Source organism: Rhinoderma darwinii, chromosome 7 (genome assembly GCF_050947455.1).
Source record: "Rhinoderma darwinii isolate aRhiDar2 chromosome 7, aRhiDar2.hap1, whole genome shotgun sequence".
NCBI lineage: Eukaryota > Metazoa > Chordata > Amphibia > Anura > Rhinodermatidae > Rhinoderma > Rhinoderma darwinii.
In genome coordinates this window covers 78,702,416-78,724,675 of record NC_134693.1, presented here as the reverse complement: position 1 = coordinate 78,724,675, position 22,260 = coordinate 78,702,416, and the positions used below count along the sequence as shown (strand labels likewise).

Sequence of the window (22,260 nt, the reverse complement as noted above, 5' to 3'; positions counted from 1 at the left end):
TTTCATTCTAAATTCTCCTTCCCGTTTACTAGATTGTTGTAGGTATGATCATGGGCGTAGCTAAAGGCTCATGGGACCCGATGTAAAAGTTCTTCTTTGGCCCCTCCCAATATCTCTTCATGGCCAACGGCCCACAGCTACCAGCTGCATCGACGGGTCTCCTAAATGACCCATCGATGCTGCACTAGCAGCCAGGAGCGTTGCTAAGGTCTGAAAACATCTGGGCAATAGCCCCAATACATATGTTTTGCCCCTCCAAATGTGTGTATGTGTATATATATATATATATATATATATATATATATATATATATTGTGACAACTTGGGGACCACTTAGCTCATGGGATCGCCATCTCCCGGGTGAGATGGTTGGCACACATAGAAAGTTCACTCCAAAAAGGTTTAAACCAGCCTCAGCTAGCTTTATTGTCTTTACAACAGCAGTCAGTGGTACAACAATAAACATACAAAATAAACCCTAGGCCGTCCAGCCTCTAACTAACACATTCAGTGTCCCTCACTATGTGACACTGAGCCTTGTGCCCAGCATCTCAAAACCTTCAGTTTTACCTCACACGGTGGTGACTCTCACAGGCTAGCATGCCTGTCTTCCCCAGACTGAGAGCCCTGTGTGGACTGTACACACCTGATATAAAGAGCCGTCTCAGGTGGAGAATAACTAGGCTCATCAGACAGCCCAAGCACCAGCAGAGAAAACCCTCTCTGCTGTATATGCTCTCTGGTTGCTTAAAACCTGAGTTTCTGCCCTGTCCAGTAGCTGCACTGCTACAATATATATATATAGAATATATATATATATATCAGAGACAGCATATCTAAAGGACTACCACCCCCTATAGCTATGCCACTGAAAAGGAGTAGATGCAGCGGCTCAACAGACTGTAACACACATCATAGGCTTAGATACAGGGCCCAGCTGGCAGTATCACACATGATAGGCTTTGATACAGGGCCCAGCGGACATTGTCACACATGATAGGCTTAGATACAGGGACCAGCGGATATTCTCACACATGACAGGCTTAGATACAGGGCCCAGTGGACAATATCACACATGGTAAGCTTAGATTCAGGGCCCAGCAGACAGAATCACATATGTAAGCTTAGATACAGGGCCCAGCAGACAGAATCACACATGGTTTTCCAGTGAGGGTTAACTAACGTTATATTAGAACAGTTCGGACTGTGGTTATACTAATTTTATTAGTTTTTTTGGACATTAAAAAAAGCTTTATTTAACTATTTTTTGTAAAATTATTAGGAGCACAAAGATGGCAGATCTGGGGCTAACAACCATCCGCACCTCCAAGTCAAGTCACCGGGGGGGGGCGCTGTTGGAGAGGGGCCACCCCCTCTTTCTAACCGTTGTCGCTATTGATTGCCGTTGGTCGCTTTCTGTCATGGTCGCTATTGATTGTGGTCAGGGGCGTAACTAGGAAAGACTGGGCCCCATAGCAAACTTTTGACTGGGGCCCCCCCTCCGCTGGGTATCACACAACCCCCCCCTTTGTAGATAGTGCCTCCCTATAGATTCCACCACACAGCGCCCCCTATAGATAGCTCCATACACAGCCTCCTGTAGATAGCGCCATACACAGCCTCCTGTAGATAGCGCCATACACAGCCTCCTGTAGATAGCGCCATACACAGCCCCCTGTAGATAACGCCTTACAGCCCCCCTGTAGATAACGTCTTACAGCTCCAAATCCCCCCTGTAGATAACGCCATACAGCCCCCTGTAGATAACGCCATACAGCCCCCCTGTAGATAATGCCATACAGCCCCCCTGTAGATAACTCCATACAGCCCTCCCCCTGTAGATAACGCCATACAGTCCCCCTGTAGATAACGCCATACAGTCCCCCTGTAGATAACGCCATACAGTCCCCCTGTAGATAATGCCATACAGCCCCCCTGTAGATAACGCCATACAGCCCTCCCCTGTAGATAATGCCATACAGCCCCCCCTGTAGATAACGCCATACAGACCCCTCTGTAGATAATGCCATACAGCCCCCCTGTAGATAATGCCATACAGCCCCCTGTAGATAACGCCATACAGAGTCCCCCTGTAGATAACGCCATACAGACACCCCTGTAGATAACGCCATACAGACACCCCTGTAGATAACGCCATACAGACACCCCTGTAGATAACGCCATACAGACACCCCTGTAGATAACGCCATACAGACACCCCTGTAGATAACGCCATACAGACACCCCTGTAGATAACGCCATACAGACCCCCCTGTAGATAACGCCATACAGACCCCCCTGTAGATAACGCCATACAGACCCCCCCTGTAGATAACGCCATATAGCCCCCCCAAAAAAAGAAACGGCCTATAGTTTGTCCTACAAAACACATGCATCCCCTATCCACAGGATAGGGGATACATGTGTGATCGCTGGCAGTGATAAGGAGAACGGGGGACCGAAAGTCCCCCCGAAGTTCTCCATGACAAACCTCGGACTTCCGGCGTCTGCGCGTTCAATAAAAATGAAAGGAGCGCTGGTCACGCATGCGCACAAGCGCGACCAGTGCACAAGTCATTTCTATGGAGCTGCAGACAGACCCCGGAAATCTGAGGTTTGTCATGGAGAACTTCGGGGGACTTTCGGTCCCCCGTTCTCCTTATCGCTGGGCGTCCCAGCGATCACACATGTATCCCCTATCCTGCGGATAGGGGATGCATGTCTTTTGTAGGAACAACCCCTTCAGTGGCGTCGCGCTGTAGCAGCCATAGCAGCTGCTAGCGGAGCCTCTGGCACGGGCCCTTTCATGCTGCGTGCCCCGTAGCAGCGGCTACGGCTGCTATAGCGGTAGTTATGCCACTGATTGTGGTGGTTAGACTGCCTTGCAGTGAGGTGTCGGCTGTATGTTACAGCCAACAACCGCTGAGTAAGGAGCAGGCTTAGCAGCGGAGCCCGCTCCCTTCAACCCCTTGACAGTTGTCACATAGTTACGTCACATGTCACCAAGGGGTTAAAGTGAAATATTGTAAGGTCTCCATACAAATAATTTTAGTTTGTGGCATTTTTGTGGTCAGTGGGCTTTTTTTCCTTTCTGGAATTTTTCCCAAAGGCTTCTCTGCATGACTAAAAAAAACGCCACAATAAATGCCTATCCAAAATAAAAAATGGAACCAAAAACTTTTTGAAAAAACACCATTAAAAACATTATAAATGTATGGAGTTATTTACAAGTGTTTTAAACTGCTAGAATAGAAAAAAAAGCATGTGTTTGGCTTTCTCACACACAGATTTTTTTCAAACGTTTTAGGCCTCATGCACACGACTGTAGCCATGTGCACAGCCGTGATTTCCGGGTTGGCCTGCCACGGAGTGACAGCCGCGAGCCACCCCCAAATCCAGGGCTGTGGACATGGACGCGGCCATTATTTTCAATGAACCAGGACCGCAGAACACGGGCGTAATAAGGCTTGCCCGTTCTTTCTGCGGTCCGGGCCATGTACGGACCGTGAAAACCACGGTCGTGTGCATGGCCCCATAGGAATGAATGGGGCCGAAATTCTCCCGTTCATGTGCATGGGGCCTTAAACTGCATGAAAAAATCCTAGAGAAGCTTATGGAAAAATGCCACACCTAGAACATGCTGCATTTTGAAAAAGGACTACTGACCTTCAGGGTATGTTCTCACGCTTACTAAAAACGTAAGGCAAAACAACTCCTGATTTTCAGCCGTTGTTTTTAGCAACTCACGTTTTTCGCGGGTGTTTTCTACAGCCGTTTTTGAAACATCACCCCAGGAGGCCGGCCTGTTAGAAGGTCGGATAATGCAGCAGTTTCATCAGCGGAAATTCCTTGTGAAAAACTGCACCACAGTTTTTCACGTCCAAGTTGCACCTGTACGTGTCCTGTTTTCACGGATCCCCATAGACTTGAGTCTATCGACGTATCAGTGACAAAGGAAGAAAATAGGACATGTTCTAATTGAAACAACGGCCATGTGAACAACCCCATTGAAATGCATGCGTCTGTGTGACGGTCGTTGCTTTAACGGGCGTATTCAATGTTCACGTGAATAAGCCCTAACTTTGTTTTCCCGCCCAATCTTACATGGAGGTACTCAGGTAGCATCACGGCCGATTCTAGCTTTGATGCTGCCTGAGGCGAACATTGAAATGACCACCCCCCCGCAAAAAAAAATTATAAATAAGAAACGACTTGTAAATTGAAATAAAAAAAATAAAACTATGTAGAAAAAAAAACATTATTAAACATTCCCATAAGCTGCAAGGTCTCATGATGCTACAGGCTGTTGTGTAGTAAATATGCATATGTTACCCCAACTATAAGTACTAGTAAAATTATAACTTACCAATGCAAACAAAATAATGAAACAACAATGTCAGCGTTGAAAATTGTGTCATGGCTCCTTTAATGGCTCTTTAGAGTCAGTATAGTAAAGCACGCTGCACTTTCTTTCTAGCGGAAAAAAACAATCAGTGATGATAAAAGAATCTGTCCATGTCTGTTGGATCTGTATAACCAGTCCGTAATATTTGTAAACAGATCCTACACAGACCAGTCTAGGAATGAATGCGATCATCAAGTCAGTAATATAATCTGAAAACTATTCAGTGCATGTTCAGGTCCTAATCCCTTGGCGACATACAACGTACTATTATGTTGTTGTTGCCAAGGTCTTAAGGCAAAACAACGTTACTGAGCTAGCCTCCGATCCGGCCGATTAACCCCTTAAATGCAGCGCTCAAAAGCGAGTGCTGCATCTATGGGGTTTACTAGCAGATAGGACAGAAAAACAGATTGTGACCCTGGGTAGTCAACAGGTACACTACATATAGTCAATAAAAGGAATGCCTGCAGGCAAACAGAACCCTTTTTCCTGACCACCCAAATTATTGATAGAAAATAAATTTATTTAAACTTGCAAATTTTATTAGGCTACGTATAGCAAAAAACAGACCACATATAACAGTTTAAAATTATCACTGCCAGAAGCCGAAGTGAAAGTGAGAGCAACCAGCTGGAAGAACCCAGCAAGGTATACAACCAGCCAAAAGTAAATGCCAACTGACACCAGCAGGTCAGCCAGGAGGCAACAAGCCACGCTTAGATAAGTGAGGAAGTAAATTCGGCTAAGGCAGGAATTAAAAACAACAATTAGAGCCCCCCCGACATGTTTCGCTAACTAGTAGCGTCCTCAGGGGTACACGGGGCTAATGGCGGCGCGGCGAGAAACTACTCCTCTTAAGGGAGTGTGAAGTGACGTAGGTGGGAGGTGGGTGTGAGGCCAAGCCGCCAATGGAGCGGAACAAAACATAACATGCATCAGGGAAAGAGACACAGCCAATAATAGACTGTGTATCAAGGAACCTATAGCGGATGTCGGGCCGCGCAAGCGCACAGCCCGAACTGCAGAAACAGTCTGGAAACGGGGCGCCTGCGCAGTAGATCAAGAAAGGGACTTGGAGTTGTACCGAGTGACAGATCGGCGCAGGCGCCGTGGCAGTCCCTCCGGACTCAGCGCAGGAAACGGGGCGCTTGCGCAGTAGAGCAAGAAAGGGACTTGGAGTTGTACCGAGTGACAGATCGGCGCAGGCGCCGTGGCAGTCCCTCCGAGCTTAGCGCAGGAACCAATAGGCTTGACAGCAGGAATAATTCAAAGCAACGCGCCCGCGCCTGCGCAATAGAGCAAGAGGAAAACTTGGGCAATATCAAATGAAAAAGAGGACACAACGGGTCGGCGCAAGCGCCGTTGGTGTCCACTTAGACTTGGTGCAGGGAACTATACGCATACCCCGCCATCGTTTAACAGTAAAGGCGCAGCCAATACTGCAGGAACAGCTCAGAACAGAGCGCCTGCGTTATAGGGCCAAGGGAGATTTAAGAGAAATGTGCCCAATGCGACAGGAAAATGCCAGATATGCACAAGCGCCGTCAGTGTCCCCTTAAAATTAATAAAAAGACCAATAAATAGCCCCCGCTATGGTATAGCAATAGATGCATGTATATATGGCTATAAATAAAGCCACACACAGAAACCCCGACTTTAACAAATACAGCGATGAGAAGAAAAAGTATCAACATACAGCAAATAATAAAAGCCGCCATACTAAGAAATGTATATATTGTCAAGTATTGAATTAATAGATAAATAATTAATGTGTCAGAACAGAGCCGCTCTGTTAGAAGAGGCCATGGTAAGTATAAATAAAGGCGATTAGACATGCCAGAAACCAACGTATTATAAATTAAATTGAAAAGTATGAATGTCCATACAGAATACAGAGAAAAGAGCAAAAGACAAAATCACAGAAACGCACTATATGTGAATCCCTCATTAAGCCCCTGAGGGGTCATAGAGCCAAGACGGTGGATCCATCGTGCTTCCTCCTGTAGGAGTCTGCGGTCCAAGGTACCAGCCCTAGGTCCCAATTTTACCTGTGTAATGCCCCAAAATTGGAGCAGTTTGGGATTGTCGGGATGAAACCTATGCATATGTCTAGAAAGAGTGGTGTCCTCCTTGAGATTGATGGTACTAAGGTGTCTAGACACTCTCCTCCTCAATTCCTGCAAAGTCTTACCCACATATAACTTGGGGCAAGGGCATCTGGCTAGATACACAACCCCACTACTTTGACAGTTGAGAAATTGTTTTATGTGAGAAGACCTCCCATCCAAGGGGTTAGTAAAACTCTTAACCTTGGGCATCAGGGGGCAAAAAGAGCACCTACCGCAGGGATGCTAGCAGATAGGAACCCCGCAATGATAATCGTGGGGTTCTGATGGCTGTTCTGGCAGACCGGAGGCCTAACAATGGCTTCCTGTCTGCCAAGTACGGAAGCCTGTTAGGTCCCTCTCGGAGGCGAGGCCTAAAAGTTTTCCGTGCCCAGAAACAAGATTGTGCAGGCTCAGAAGCTGAGCCTGCGACATCAGCCGCCGGTGTCAGCTGTATGTTACAGCTAACACCGTGCTGTAACGGCCGGGAACGGAGCTAGATCCGATCTCTGCCATTAAGCCCTTAGATGCCGCGATCAAAAGCGATCACGGCATCTTAGTGGTTTGAAGCCGATCGGCATCGCTGTGATGTGATCGCGGCATTTTACCGATCGTTGATATGGCAACCGGAGGCCTAACAATGGCCTCCTGATCTGCAACGTATGGAAGGATATTAGGCCCTGCCCTAACTGACAGCTCTAAAGCATTGCACTACGTGGGTAGGGCAATGTATGAGAGTAAAGATCAGAGGTGCAGGCCTTCAAGTCCCCTAGTGGGACAAAACAAAAAGTTAATAAAAATGTTGAATAAAAGTGTAAAAATAAAACTTTCAAGTGAATAAAAACAAACACTGCCTTTTTTCCTATAATAAGTATTTTATTATAGGAAAAAAATGAAACCGTTAAAAAAAGTACACCTATTTGGTATCGCCACGTCCGTACCGACCCAATGTATAAAACTATAATGTTAATTTTTCCCGCACGGTGAACTCTGCAAAAAAACCTTAAAATAACTATGCCAGAATCGCTATTGTTTGGTCCCCACCCCTCACAATACATAGAATAAAAAGTGATCAAAAAGTCACATGTACCCCAAAATAGTACCAATAAAAACTATAACCCTGCCCGCAAAAAACAAGCCCTCACACAGCTTTTTTGATGAAAAATAAAAAAGTTATGGCTCTCATAATATCGTGACACAAAAAATAAAATATTTAAACAAAAAGTGATTTTTATTGAACAAACGCTGCAAAACATTAAAAAAATTATATGTTTATGGTATCGCTTTCATCGTATCGACCCACAGAATATAGTAAAATGTCATTTATAGCGCACGGTGAACACTGTAAAAAAAAAGATTGCTTGTTTTTGGTCACCTTGCTTGCCAAAAAATAGAATAAAAGATGATAAAAAAAATCGCATGTACCAATGGTACCAATGAAAACTACAGATTGTACCACAACAAATAATCCCTCACACCGCTCCGGTGGAGAAATAATAAAGTTCTGGCTCTCAAACTATAACGATGCAAAATGTGCAGTGTGTTCCAAAAGCGGATAAGATCGGGCACCATCTATCAGTGCGACAACGGCAACACACCCCCTTATTATGCCCTGATGTTCTCCGCACAGCTTACATATGTGTAAAAAATGTTGATATTCATTTTCATGGCCTAATTCCACTAAATTCAGCAAAAAATCTGTGAGGTCTAAATGCTCACTATACCCCTCGATTAATTCTTTGAGGGCTTTAGTTTCCAAAATGGGGTAACTTTTGGGGGTTTCCACGCTTTTGGTCACTCAGTGGCTTTGCAAATGCGACATGACACCCAAAAACTATTCCAGCAAAACTTGAGCTTCAAAAGCCAAATAGCAGTCCTGCCTTTCTGAGCCCTGCCGTGTGCCCAAACAGCAGTTTATTACCACATATGGGGTATTGCCATAGTAGGAGAAATTTCTCTTCAAATGTTGCGGTGCATTTTCTCCTTTATTCCTTGTAGAAATGTAACATTTCCATGTTTTATCAGAAAAAAAAGAAATTTTCAATTTCACTGCATAGTTACACTAAACTCTGCAAAAAAACTGTACCCCTCAATAAATTAATTCTGGGGTGTAGTTTTCCAAATGGGGTCACTTTTGGGGGTTTCCATTGGTTTGGTCCTGCAGGGCGTTTGAAAATGTAACGTGGCACCGCAAACCATTCCAGCAAAATTTGAGCTCCAAAAGCCAGAAAATGCTCCTTCCCTTCTAAGCCCTACCGTGGATACGAACAGTTATTTATGTCCACATATGGGGTATTGCCGTGCTCAGGAGAAATTGATTTAAACATTTTGGGGTGCTTTTCTCCTTTAGCCCTTGTGAAAATGAAAAAAAATCTAAGCTAAATCTACATTTTAAGACAAAAAAAATGTAATTTTAATTTTTACGGCCTAATTCCAATTCTGCAAAAAATCTATGGGCAGGTCCGAAGAAGCGCTATTCCAAGCCCGAAACAGGCTGTAACCTGCAATCTGCTCTGTCCTCCCTTTAACGCTTTTTATTCTTACTGGATGTCACAACAAAATAATGTTTAAGAGCCAAAACGAGTGAGTGCCGCATTTTCATTCTCCTCACTGTGAAAAATCTGTGTGGTCAAAATACTCCCTATACCCATAGATAAATTCCATAAGTGGTGTAGTTTCCAAAATGGGGTCACTTTTGGGAGGTTTCTACTGTTTTTGTCCCTCAGGCGCTTTGCAATTGCAACATGGCACCAAAAACATATGAACATACAAAAGCCAAATGGCGCTACTTCCCTAAGGAAGTTTATGACCACATAAGGGGTATTTCTGTAATCTGGAGAAATTGCTTTACAAATGTTGGGGTGTTTTTCCCCCTTTATTCCTTATTAAAATGAAAACATTGTATGTTTTATTGGAAAAAATTTAGATTTGAATTTTTATGGCTTAATTCAAAGAAATTTAGCAAACAAACTGTGGGATCAAAATGCTCACTATACCCCTAGATTAATTCCTTTTGGGTGTAGTTTCCTAAATTGTGTATTTTTGAGGGTTTTTCCTTTGTTTTGGCACCACAAGACCTTTTCAAACCTGACATGGTGCCTAAAATATTTTCTAATAGAAAGGAGGCCCGAATATCCACTAGGTGCTCCTTTTGCTTCTGAGGCCTGTGCTTCAGTCCATTAGCACACTGGAACCACATGTGGGATATTTCTATAAACTGCAGAATCTGGGCAGTAAATATTGAGTTGCATTTCTCTGGTAAAACCTTCTGTGTTACAGAAAAAAATGTATCACAGATGAATTTTGGCAAAAAAAATGAAATTTGTACATTTCACCTCTACTTTTCTTTAATTCCTGTAAAACGCCTAAAGGCAGGGCCGGACTGCCCATCTGGCAAATGCCAGATGGGCCGTTGTCCTCAGTGGCCGCTCTCTTCTTTCTCACTGTCGCAGGCTTTTTTCCCCCTGAGCGGTACATGCTATTCACTACACTGCCTACTACCGTCACTGATTGTGTAGTGCAGCGAGTGCACTGTGCAGTTGCAGGCAGCCCAGTACCATCCCTCCAATCCCAGCTACTTTCTCCTGTACTCTACTCCCCCTCCCCTAGCTACTCTCTCCTGTTCTCTGCCCACCCAGCTGCTGATTTACTAATGGCCCCTTCTACCAGTATTTTACGTACCGAACATGCTCATGTAAACCCGGCCTTGCAGTGAAATAAAGCACATAAAACATTACATTGTAATAAAATCCACCCCCCCCCCCACACACTTTTTAGGCTTCTATTAGTGAGTGTTAGGTTGTAGTTTTTATTACACCAATAGGGGTTTTTTCCGCAACTCTTTGTACTTTCATAAAAAAAAATAAAAGAAACCTCAATGAAACAAAAAAGAATTGAAAAAATGTTGTTAAAAAAACTGTTATTTATAACTTTAGCATACGTATTATAATGGTGTGCAAACTTTACAGCGCAGTTAAAGTGTATGCTATTTTATGCGCTAATTCAGGCAGTGACACAGGAACTGCTTAAGACGGCAAAATATGCAGTGATGACACTACAAGTACTGCTTCTGACGCTTCCGTAACAACTCACCATAGCAATATGGAGGATGCCGGTGTTGTGAAAGCCACAGGTGCACATGCAGGAACTAGAAATCCTATAGCACCGCCAATTTTTTGGGATCCTGCAGCAAACTTTATCCCTCAGGTGCCCCAATTTATGGCAACTCCGGGCATAAACATTGACACCATGAATTTTGCCCCACACAAATTTTTTTCATATTTTTTAATGGATGAGCTTTTGGAATTAATTGTGGACCAGACGAACCTCTATGTGAGGCAGTTTTTTAACAGAAAAGCCTGAATGTGGTTATGCAAGGGTCTGGGTTCCTACAAATGTGCATGAAATAAAAAATGTGAGGAAAAAACAATTTTTCTTCTTTTTTTTTTATTCTTACTATCCCCCTAGATGAATATCTTCAGGTCTATAATAATACATAGTGTCATAAACATTTTATATATTTTATGTCAGATATCATCAAAAAGCTGAAAAAGTCTGAAAGGCCAAGACACAAACTAAACCAATAGGTAAAAATCCTGTGGGGTCTTCTTTCCCAAACAGCTTCATTTTAGGGATATTTTAGATGATTGGACACCACGGGGCTTCTGCAAAGACACTATGGTGCCTCAAAACTAGCCGTGGAAACAGTCATGTTTAGGCCAAATTGGGCACCTTTCTTTCTGGGCCATTTCAAGTGCCCAGTAAGAAATAAAACAAGTATGTTTGCTATTGTCATTCATGGGAGGGATTGGACAATGTTTTATCGGGTGATTTTGTCCAGTAATCTACTCACTGTTAGGGAATGTGCACACGCTAGCTGGCTTTTACGTCTGAAATTACAGACTGTTTTCAGGAGAAAACAGCTGCGTCGTTTCAGACATAAAAGCTCCTCCTCGCATTATGCGAGGCGTCTTTGACGGCCGAACATTTGAGCTGTTCTTCATTGACTTGAATGAAGAACGGCTCAAATTACGTTTCAAAGAAGTGGCCTTCACTTCTTTGACGAGGCAGTCATTTTACGCGTTGTCGTTTGACAGCTGTCAAACGACGACGCGTAAATGACAGGTCGTCGGCACAGTACGTCGGCAAACCCATTCAAATGAATGGGCAGATGTTTGCCGACTTATTGGAACCGTATTTTCAGACGTAAAACGAGGCATAATACGCCTCGTTTACGTCTGAAAATAGGTAGTGTGAACCCAGCCTTAGGGTATGTTCACACGGCCTATTTTTGGCCGTTTTTCGGGCCGTAAACGCCCGAAAAATCGGAAGCAGAACACCTCCAAACATCTGCCCATTGTAATCAATGGGAAAAACGGCCTTCTGTTTCGATGGGCCGTCTTTTTACGCGGCCGTTTTGAAAAACGCAGTGAAAAACGTCTGAAAATCAGAGGCTGTTTTCCCTTGAAAATAGCTCCATATTTTCAGACGTTTTTGACTCAGCATGTGAACATACCCTTACACTCATCTAAATGAGGCTTGCAGAAAACCATTCACATGCTACAGAAACAACCTTGTTCACATACAGGTATATGTAACAGATTTTCACCAACATTTGTGCAACAAATCTGAATATTAACAAATATCTTGAAAATGAGGAATTGAAATACAAAGTATATTAAAATGTTGCAGAACTTTTCATTATTTACATAAAATAAAATACACTGCTTAGGCCTCATGCACACGACCGTAAAAACTCCCGTTATTACGGGTCGTAATTACGACCCGTAATAACGGGCTCATAGACTAATATTGGCCACGGGTACCTTCGCGTTTTCTTACGGGAAGGTGCCCGTGCCGTTAAAAAAGATAGAACATGTCCTATTTCAGGCCGTAATAATGGCACGGACAGTCCATAGAAGTGTATGGAGCTCCCGTAATGCCGGGTGGCTACATGTGTGCACCCGTCATTACGGCAGCGTTGCTAAGCGACGTCAGTAAATAGTCACTGTCCAGGGAGCTGAAAGAGTTAACTGATCGGCAGTAACTCTTTCAGCACCCTGGACAGTGACTACCGATCAGAATAAAGAGCAATCTGTAAAAAATAAAAAAAAAAGACGTTCATACTTACCGAGAACTTCCTCCAGTCCGGTCTCCTGGCCGTTGCCTTGGTGACGCGTCCCTCTCGACATCCGGACTGACGTCCTGGCCGTCCCTGGATGACGTTTCAGCCCATGTGACGGCTGCAGCCAATCACAGGTCAATCACAGGCTGCAGCGGTCACATGGACTGCCGCGTCATCCAGGGATGTCTGGCTGGATGTGAAGAGAGGGACGCGTCACCAAGACAACGGCCGGGTAAGTATGAATTTCCTTAACTTTTATTACAGAAAGGGCTGTCCCTTCTCTCTATCCTGCACTGATAGAGAGAAGGGGCTGCCGATTAGTGCAGTGCTATTTTGCCGCCAAAAACGTGCCCGTAAATACGGGTGGAATACGGGTGACACCGGACCCATATTTACGGGCACGGGTCCTTAAATACTGGTGCAAAACGGGTCGAATACGTGTGACACCGGACCCGTATTTACGCCAGTATTTACGGGTGGGAAAAAATACGGTCGTGTGCATGAGGCCTTAGGATGCTTCACATCTGCGTTCTTGTTTTGTGTTGTTCTCCTCCGTCATAGGAGCAGAACAACGAAAAAAAAGTGCCATATCCATCGCATGACTGATACCAACGGTGCCTGACGGAACCCATTGACTTTAATGTGCGTCGCATTTCTGCCATGCTGTCCTTTCTTTTACCGTAGAAAATGCTGACCTATTTTGTCTGTCATTTTTCACCGGATCTGAATGAAGCCTAGTATTGTGATGTGAACAGAAGCTAATATTGCAAATTTAGAGTTATAAATACGAATACAGTATTGTTTTTTTATTTTTATTTATTTATTTATTTATTTTTGTTTCAGTGCAAAGCAATAAACGTAGTAATAAACCTTGTATTTTTGCAATATGTCATGTTTGATCATAATACACTGACCTATACATTTTTTCTAGGCAATCCAAAATCACCTTGGAGAGGAACTGCTTCAAGATCTCATAAATTTTTGTCTCCACTACATTGCTTTGCTCAAGCTGCCCAAGAAACGGTAATTGACAAAAGCCATTAGGCTGGATTCCACACACACACACACACCGTTTACTCGCATTTTCTGTGGCATTTTTTTTAAGCGTTAATACCGTTTTTCATATCACTGCGGCAAAATGTTACTCTAAAGTCCATGGTAAAATATGTGAAAGTCTACTCACACAGCGTTTTGGTTTGTGGCGTTTTTGTAGCTTTTTTGGGGTCAGTGATATATTTAAAAAAACTTTAGTGGAAGACTCATGTATCAATCTCTATACACCAGAAAAATGGTGCAATTGGATCAGAGAATATGGTGTATCAAACATGCACCACTCACAATTTCTTATCGGGTTTGGACAGGTCGTCACAGTATAGAAACATGTTTATCTTCCCATTAATCTATTGAAGTGCAGTATTGGGGTGCATATACAACAGGCAAAATACTGTTTCCATGCAACTTTTTCAGCATCTTTTGCACATTGTGACATTTTTCACAGTTTTAGCGAAAATGTTAACTTTCTTAAAGGGATTATCCGGGCTCTGAATTTTTTTTTCTAATGACTGAAAATGAGTTAATTAAACAAAAGAACAGTACTTGCTTACCCTTTCCCGTGGCGATCCAGTGCTGACGCATAGATGGCGTAGTGATTGTTTACGTGCACATATCATGTGACCGCTGCAGCCAATTAGAGGGCTCAGCAGTCAAGTGTTTTTATACTATTTCTCTAATATGTAAATACATCCTAATCAGGTATTTGTACGGAGCCATAATACGACTGCCATAGAGTTGCATGAGGCATGATTTCAGAGGAGGCATACAGAGTTTTTGTCTATGTGATTCGAAAAAAACGTTGGCATGCTCCATCAGTCAAAGGTATTTTCCCGTGTAAGTGTTGCTTTTAGGTAAGAATATAGTCATGCATTTGGCACCCGACGGAGCCTGTATGGCAGCACATGGAAGCAATGCAGCTTCATACTAAGAAGCCGTACGGCCTTCTTAGCCGTACACACAGACTTTCACTATACAGTAATCCGTACCTTAATGAGCAAATAATTTTTTTTTAAAGAGATTTCCAAATGATTTTTTGATTATCCTATGCAGTAAAAAAGTAGCTACTACTTTTGAAAAGATTTTGAAGAGATTTTCAAGCTACTCAATGCATTTCTGTGGACATCGATTTCAGATAAATTTTTTGGAGTGAGCAATAAAAAGTCTAGATGTAGTATATGGATATGTTCAGACCGTGCGCTTAAATCGTAGTTTATTGTAGTGATTACCCTTAAGTTGCGGCAAAATGCTGCGTTTTGCCACGATTTGACCGCACCATTCGAATATACCCTTAGGTTAGACTAGACCTAGACTTTTTGTAGTGAGATTTTCCAATATCAACTATCGAGCTACAGAAGCAGTCCTGCTTGCCTGTGTACTGCAGCTGTCACTCGATTTGTTAAAATTGGGAAATCTTACTACAAAAAGTCTGTCGCATATGGCAGTATTTAGGTCAGTATGTTGCATTACAATTTGCACCTCTGCTGTGTATTTGATCCGCTCCTGGTTTTGGCTTCCAAATGCTGAAGCAAAATACAGACCAAAATACTGTTGTCTGAATGAGGCCTAAACACCCTTTTATACGGGCTAATTATCGGGAAACGAGCGTTCACAGAGCACTCGTTCTCCATCATTGCCCTGTGTAAAGGGGGCATCGATCAGCCGATGAAAGAGCAAACGCTCGTTCATTGGCTGATCGTTTAGTTTATGCAGCCGAAAATAATATCATTGTCGGCAACACATGTGTAAACAGGGAGACGTGCCGACATAACAGAAATCTATGGAGATGAATGATCGTAGTAACGAGCAGTGGTGAACCTAGCCTAGTTTTTGTCATTACACAACAAACACACAATATATAAAAAAAATTTAAATAGGAAAACATTTGTTGTTTATTTGTTAAAGTGCTGTTTAATGTATAGAAAAGATTTAAAGAATTCTACTTACTGTATTACTTTAGTATCATAGATCAGCAACGCAGCATTATCACTGAAAATGATTTAGCACATCTTCTATGCCCCCTTTTTATTACCTAATTGACTTATGATTTTTAACTGAGTTCAGTGGCCCGGTGTGGACGGCATGATGCAGTGACGTCATCGTGCCGGGCAGTTGACGTCATCAGCGTGCTCCCGATCTCTTGTAGGCCTCAGGCCTAAACCAGGCTGTGGCCTACAAGAGCAAATGGCAGAGCAGGGAGCCAATCGGCACGGGCTGGCTGGCAAATTTTAGTCTGGGGGGTAAGCGCACAGCCCTGGCCCAAGAGTAGCGGCCCATTCTGGGGGCACTGGGCAATTGGCGAGTTTTCCCCCCTAACACCACTACGGAAGAACTCTGCTACCTGTCAATGGAAAAATCATCCGCCAGGAGGAAAAACGTTTCTTGATGGCGGAGTACAAGAAAGCCTCACCTGGGAATTAGACTTTCTTGTACTCACATTTTTCCCTCTGGCGGATGACTTTTCAGTTGATAGGTAGCAGAGTTACATGAAGGGGAATTATTTTTCCTTGACCTCTAGATTCTATTGTGGCAAATGTAATTTTTTAAAATTTTTATAATGCTAACTTTTTTTTGGTAGGTTCCACTGGACCGTTTGGACTACGTCGTAGATTCATTGGACCACTTCGATTATCTACTTCTTTTTTTTTTTTTAATTAAATGGGGAAAGAGGGGAGTTTTGATCTCAATCATTTTTTTTTTTTATGTCTGTTTTTTTTAATACTTTATTATGGCCTTAGTAATGGCTGCTGTCTGATTGACAACGTTTAATTACTAAGGCTTGGGCATAGCATTAGCCAGTAACAAGGCTATCACTAACACCTATTATTGCTCCGGTTCCACTGCCACCAGGGATACCGGGAAGAGCCGAATATGATCCAGTACCTGACCATCTGAAACGATGATTAGACAGCGGGGCGACCGCAGGCTGGTATTATCCGGCTGGGAAGGGCCAAAAAACGTGGCCCTTCCCACCCTGGTAATGCTAGGCTCCTGCTGCTTTATTGTATCTGACTAGTTATGAAAAATAGGGGAAACCCCACGTAATTTTTAAAAAATAAATAATTGAAAAAAAATTACGTGAGATCCCCGCCATTTTTCATAACCAGCCAGATGCAATAAAGCAGCAGCCTAGCATTACCAGGGTGGGAAGGGCCACGTTTTTTGGCCCTTCCTAGCCTGATAGTACCAGCATGTGGCCACCCCAGTACCCTTCACTTCAGATGGTCGGGTACTGGATCGTACCCGGCTCTTCCTGGTACTCCTGGTGGCGGTGGGTACTGGGGTAATAATAGGGGGTTAGTGCTAGCCTTTTTACTGGCTAACACTAAGCCCCTTCTTCGTAATGGATTCTCTCAATCAGACAGCTGCCATTACTAAGGCAGTAATGAAGTATTTAAAAACAGAGACATTTATTTTATTGAAATAACTCTTCCACACAATCCGCTGTAACCATTTTATTAAAAAAAAAAGAAAAAAAACTTAAATCAGCGAAATAGTCCAACGAATCTACGACGTAGTCCAAATGGTCCAGCGGAACCTGCAAAAAAAAAAGTAGCAGTATGAAAAATAAAAATAAAGATGGCTGCCCCCACAAAAGTACAAACGTATTAATAAATAGTTACTTTAGGGAAAATAATAAAATAATTAGAAAAAATAGGCCCATAGGCACATATAAAATAAAAAAAAATAAAAAAATTATAACACCTTTCCTTTAGGCCCCATGCACACGACTGTAAAAATGGCTGTAATTATGGGCCCATAGACTTCTATTGGCCACTGGTAATTACCGTTTGCTTATGGGAAGGTGCCCGGGCCTTTGAAAAATATAAATCATGTCCTATTTCAGGCCGTAATTATGGCACGGGCAGGCCCATAGAAGTCTACGGGTGGCTACGTCTATGTACCCGTAACTACGGGAGCGTTGCTAGGTGACGTCAGGGGATAGTCACTGTCCAGGGTGCTGAAAGAGTTAAACGATCAGTGCAGGATAGAGAGAAAGGGCTGCACTGATCGGCAGTAACTCTTTCAGCAGCTTGGACAGTGAGTAAAAACCTGCAACAAAAAAAAAGTTCATACTTACCCAGAATTTCCTGCTTCTTCCTCCAGTCCGGCCTCCTGGGATAACGTTTCATCCCATGTGACCGTTGCAGCCATTCACAGCCTGCAGCGGTCACATGGACTGCCACGTCCTCCATGGAGGTCGGACTGGATGTCAAAAGAGGGACGCGTCACCAAAACAACGGCCGGGGTACATATGAACTTCTTTTTCTTTCTATCGCTGCATTCCGCTGCGGAAACTCTGCCCAAAAGGGTTGCCCCTTCTCTCTATCAAGCACTGATGGAGAGAAGAGACTGCCGATCAGAGCTGGATAGAGAGAAGAGGCTGCCGATCAGTGCTGATAGAGAGAAGGGGCTGCCGATTAGTACAGTGCAATATAGCATAGAAAACGTGTCCGTAAATACGGGTGAAATAAGGGTGACAACGGACCCATATTTACGGGCACGGGTCCGTAAATACAGGTGTAATACGGGTGACAAAGGACCCGTATTTACACCAGTATTTACTGGAGGGAAAAAATACGGTCGTGTGCATGGGGCCTTAAAGAGTACCTTTCACCTGCCCATACATGTGCTGAATGTAATGGGCAGGGCTGCACAAACTCTGGGGAACTTCAATTTTTTTTTCCTATCCTCCTTTAATATTGCCGTAATATTTGGCGCCCGATATTTAAATAACCCCCTGAACTGTCAATGGGGAGGTAATTGGCAAGGGGGCATGTAACATCACTGTGACACTGTCCAATCAGTTACGGACTGTGTCACAGCAAGAGCTGGAGAGAGGAGAGCGTGTGCGCACGAGCGTGCAGCTCCGCCACCACTACAGAACAGAAGAGGAGAAGAAGAGTGTGAATTCTTCTTCTTCTATTCTTCTTCTATTCCATGGCATCAGAGCTGTGCACGCACGCACGCTCTCACAGTTTAGCTCTCGGCAGACAAGGACGACAAGACTGATCTCTCGCGAGAGATTACACAGTCTTGTACTTGCCTGCTGAGAGCTGAAGAGCATGCGCACATGCTCTCCTCTCTCCAGCTCTTGCTGTTGACACTGTCTGTAGCTGATTGGACAGTGTCAAAGCGATGTTACACGCCCCCTTGCCAATTACCGCCCCTTGACAGTTCATGGGGTTATTTAAATATCGGGCGCCAAATATTACGGCACCGATATCTAAATAAGAAAATTGCAGCCCTGACCATTACATGCTGCACTCAAATGCACATCTATGGGCAGGTGAAAGGTTCTCTTTAATGTGTAACAACTTTTTTAAAAACTTTTGACATGTCAGAAGTTTTGATCAGTGGGGTCCGAACACTGAAACCCCCCCCCACTAGTCGCTAAAACAAAGCAGCAGTAATGCTCGGGTGAGCGTTGTGCTGCTTCAATTCTGTTTTGGCTTACCTTGGAGAAGTGTACAGGCTCAATAGAAAGTCTATGAGTCCGTACACCGCTCACTCGGCTGAAAGTCTATCATAAATGATATATTCAGTGAAGGAAATAAGTATTTGATCCCTTGCTGAGTTTGTAAGTTTGCCTACTGTCAAAGACATGAACAGTGTAGAATTTTTAGGCTAGGTTAATTTTACCAGTGAGAGATAGATTATATAAAAAAAATTAAAGAAAATCACAGTCAAAATTATATATATTTATTTGCATTGTGCACAGAGAAATAAGTATTTGATCCCCTACCAACCATTAAGAGTTCAGCCTCCTCCAGACCAGTTACACGCTCCAAATCAAGACAGCTGTCACCTGTATAAAAGACTCCTGTCCACAGACTCCATTAATCAGTCTGACTCTAACCTCTACAACATGGGCACGACAAAAGATCTTTCTAAGGATGTCAGGGACAAGATCATAGACCTGCACAAGGCTGGAATGGGCTACAAAACCATAAGTAAGACGCTAGGTGAGAAGGAGACAACTGTTGGTGCAATAGTAAGAAAATGGAAGACATACAAAATGACTGTCAATCGACATCGATCTGGGGCTCCATGCAAAATCTCACCTCGTGGGGTATCCTTGATCCTGAGGAAGGTGAGAGCTCAGCCGAAAACTACACGGGGGGAACTTGTTAATGATCTCAAGGCAGCTGGGACCACAGTCACCAAGAAAACCATTGGTAACACATTACGCCGCAATGGATTAAAATCCTGCAGTGCCCGCAAGGTCCCCCTGCTCAAGAAGGCACATGTACAGGCCCGTCTGAAGTTTGCAAATGAACATCTGGATGATTCTGAGAGTGATTGGGAGAAGGTGCTGTGGTCAGATGAGACTAAAATTGAGCTCTTTGGCATTAACTCAACTCACCGTGTTTGGAGGAAGAGAAATGCTGTCTATGACCCAAAGAACACCGTCCCCACTGTCAAGCATGGAGGTGGAAACATTATGTTTTGGGGGTGTTTCTCTGCTAAGGGCACAGGACTACTTCACCGCATCAATGGGAGAATGGATGGAGCCATGTACCGTCAAATCCTGAGTGACAACCTCCTTCCCTCCACCAGGACATTAAAAATGGCTCGTGGCTGGGTCTTCCAGCACGACAATGACCCGAAACATACAGCCAAGGCAACAAAGGAGTGGCTCAAAAAGAAGCACATTAAGGTCATTGAGTGGCCTAGCCAGTCTCCAGACCTTAATCCCATCGAAAACTTATGGAGGGAGCTGAAGATCCGAGTTCTGCAAAGAGGAGTGGGCCAAAATTCCATCTAACATGTGTGCAAACCTCATCATCAACTACAAAAAACGTTTGACTGCTGTGCTTGCCAACAAGGGTTTTGCCACCAAGTATTAACCGCTTCCCGACCGCCCACTGTATATTCACGTCGGCATTTGCTGGGCTCTGTGCAGTGCCGACGTGAATTCACGGTGGGGGTTAAAAGCGCGATGCGGGTGTCTCAGAGTAGCGCTGACACCCGGATCGCGCTGTTAACCCTGGCTTCTGGTCCCGGAGACATGACCGGGACCTAATTGGTTCAGGTCCCGGTCATGTGATCGCAGGGAAAGCTTGTTGTAGAAACTAACTGGAAAGTTTGTTACTACAACAAACTGGAAAGTTTGTTGCTACAACAAACTTTCCCGGGGACCGATTGCGAGTGCTGCAGTCGGTTATAAGGCAGAACCAAAGGCCATACAACGGCCCCCGGGTCTGCCATGCATAGCAGCCTATGAGAACCAGCCGGAGGCCGGTCCTCATAAGCTTCCTGTCAGTGTGACTCTCAGCGTCACACTGACAGTATATAATACGTTACACTACCTAGGTAGTGTAACGTATTATAGCAGCGATCAGTGCTTCCAGTCTTCAAGTAAAACAAGTAAAAAATAAAGTAATAAAAATGTTTTATAAAAGTGTAAAAACAAGTTATAACAGTTACAAAAACAAAAAAATGCTTTTTTTCCTATAAGTCTTTTATTATAGGAAAAAAATGAAAATGTTAAAAAAAAAGTACACATATTTGGTATCACCGCGTTCGTAACGACCCAAACTATAAAACTATAATATTATTTTTCCCGCACGGTGAACAGCGCAAAAAAAATAATTAAAAAACAATGTCAGAATCACTTTTTTTGGTCATCAACCCTCCAAAAATATAGAATAAAAAGTGATCAAAAAGTCGCATGTACCCTAAAATAGTACCAATAAAAACGACAACCCGTCCCGCAAAAAACAGGCCCTTACACAGCTTTTTTGACTAAAAAATAAAAAAGTTATGGCTCTCAGAATATGGTGACACAAAAAATAAATAATTTTATCGAAAAGTGATTTTATTGCGCAAATGCCACAAAACATAAAAAAAACTATATACATCTGGTATCGCCGTAATCGTATCGACCCGCAGAATAAAGTAAAATGTCATTTATAGTGCACGGTGAAAAGTGTAAAAAAAAAAAAAGACAAAAAACATTGTCAGAATTTGTTTTTTTGTCACTTTGCTTGCCAAAAAAATCTAATAAAAAGTGATAAAAAAATCACATGTACCCTAAAATGGTACCAATGACAACTACAGATTGTCCCGCAACAAATAAGTCCTCGCACAGCTCCGGTGAAGAAAAAATAAAAAAAGTTCTGGCTCTCGGAATATAGCAACAGAAATTGTGTAGTATCCAAAAGCTGATAAGATCGGGCGCCATTTATCAGTGCGACATTGGCCACATATCTGCGGATTATTATTTATTTACCGAATTATTATACCCTCTTATTATGTCCTGATGTACTCTGCCCAAGTTACACATACCCCCCACATCATAAACTGAAATACCAGCAAAACCCCAAACAGAACAGTTACCAAGCAAACTCTGCGCTCCAAAAGCCAAATGGCGCTCCCTCCCTTCTGAGCCCCACAGCGTGCCCAAACACCAGCTTACGTCCACATATATGATATTTTATATCCGGGAGAACCCGCTCAACGTTGTATGAGGTATTTGTCTTCAGTGGCACAAACTGGGCACAACATATTGTGCGTTAAAATGGCATATCAGTGGAAAATTGTAATTTTCACTTTGCACCATCCGCTGCGCA

The 22,260-nt window shown here is 43.4% G+C and overlaps 1 protein-coding gene across 2 annotated transcripts in view; it reads left to right on the top strand.

Moving 5' to 3' along the window:
* The window catches only part of PMM1 (phosphomannomutase 1), a 93,450-nt gene that overhangs the window by 35,075 nt on the left and 36,115 nt on the right, over positions 1–22,260 (top strand). For both annotated transcript variants that reach the window (XM_075833592.1, XM_075833593.1), the window contains exon 4: positions 13,566–13,657. In XM_075833592.1, the coding sequence (XP_075689707.1) occupies positions 13,566–13,657 (92 nt within the window). The remainder of the gene's footprint in view (positions 1–13,565; positions 13,658–22,260) is intronic.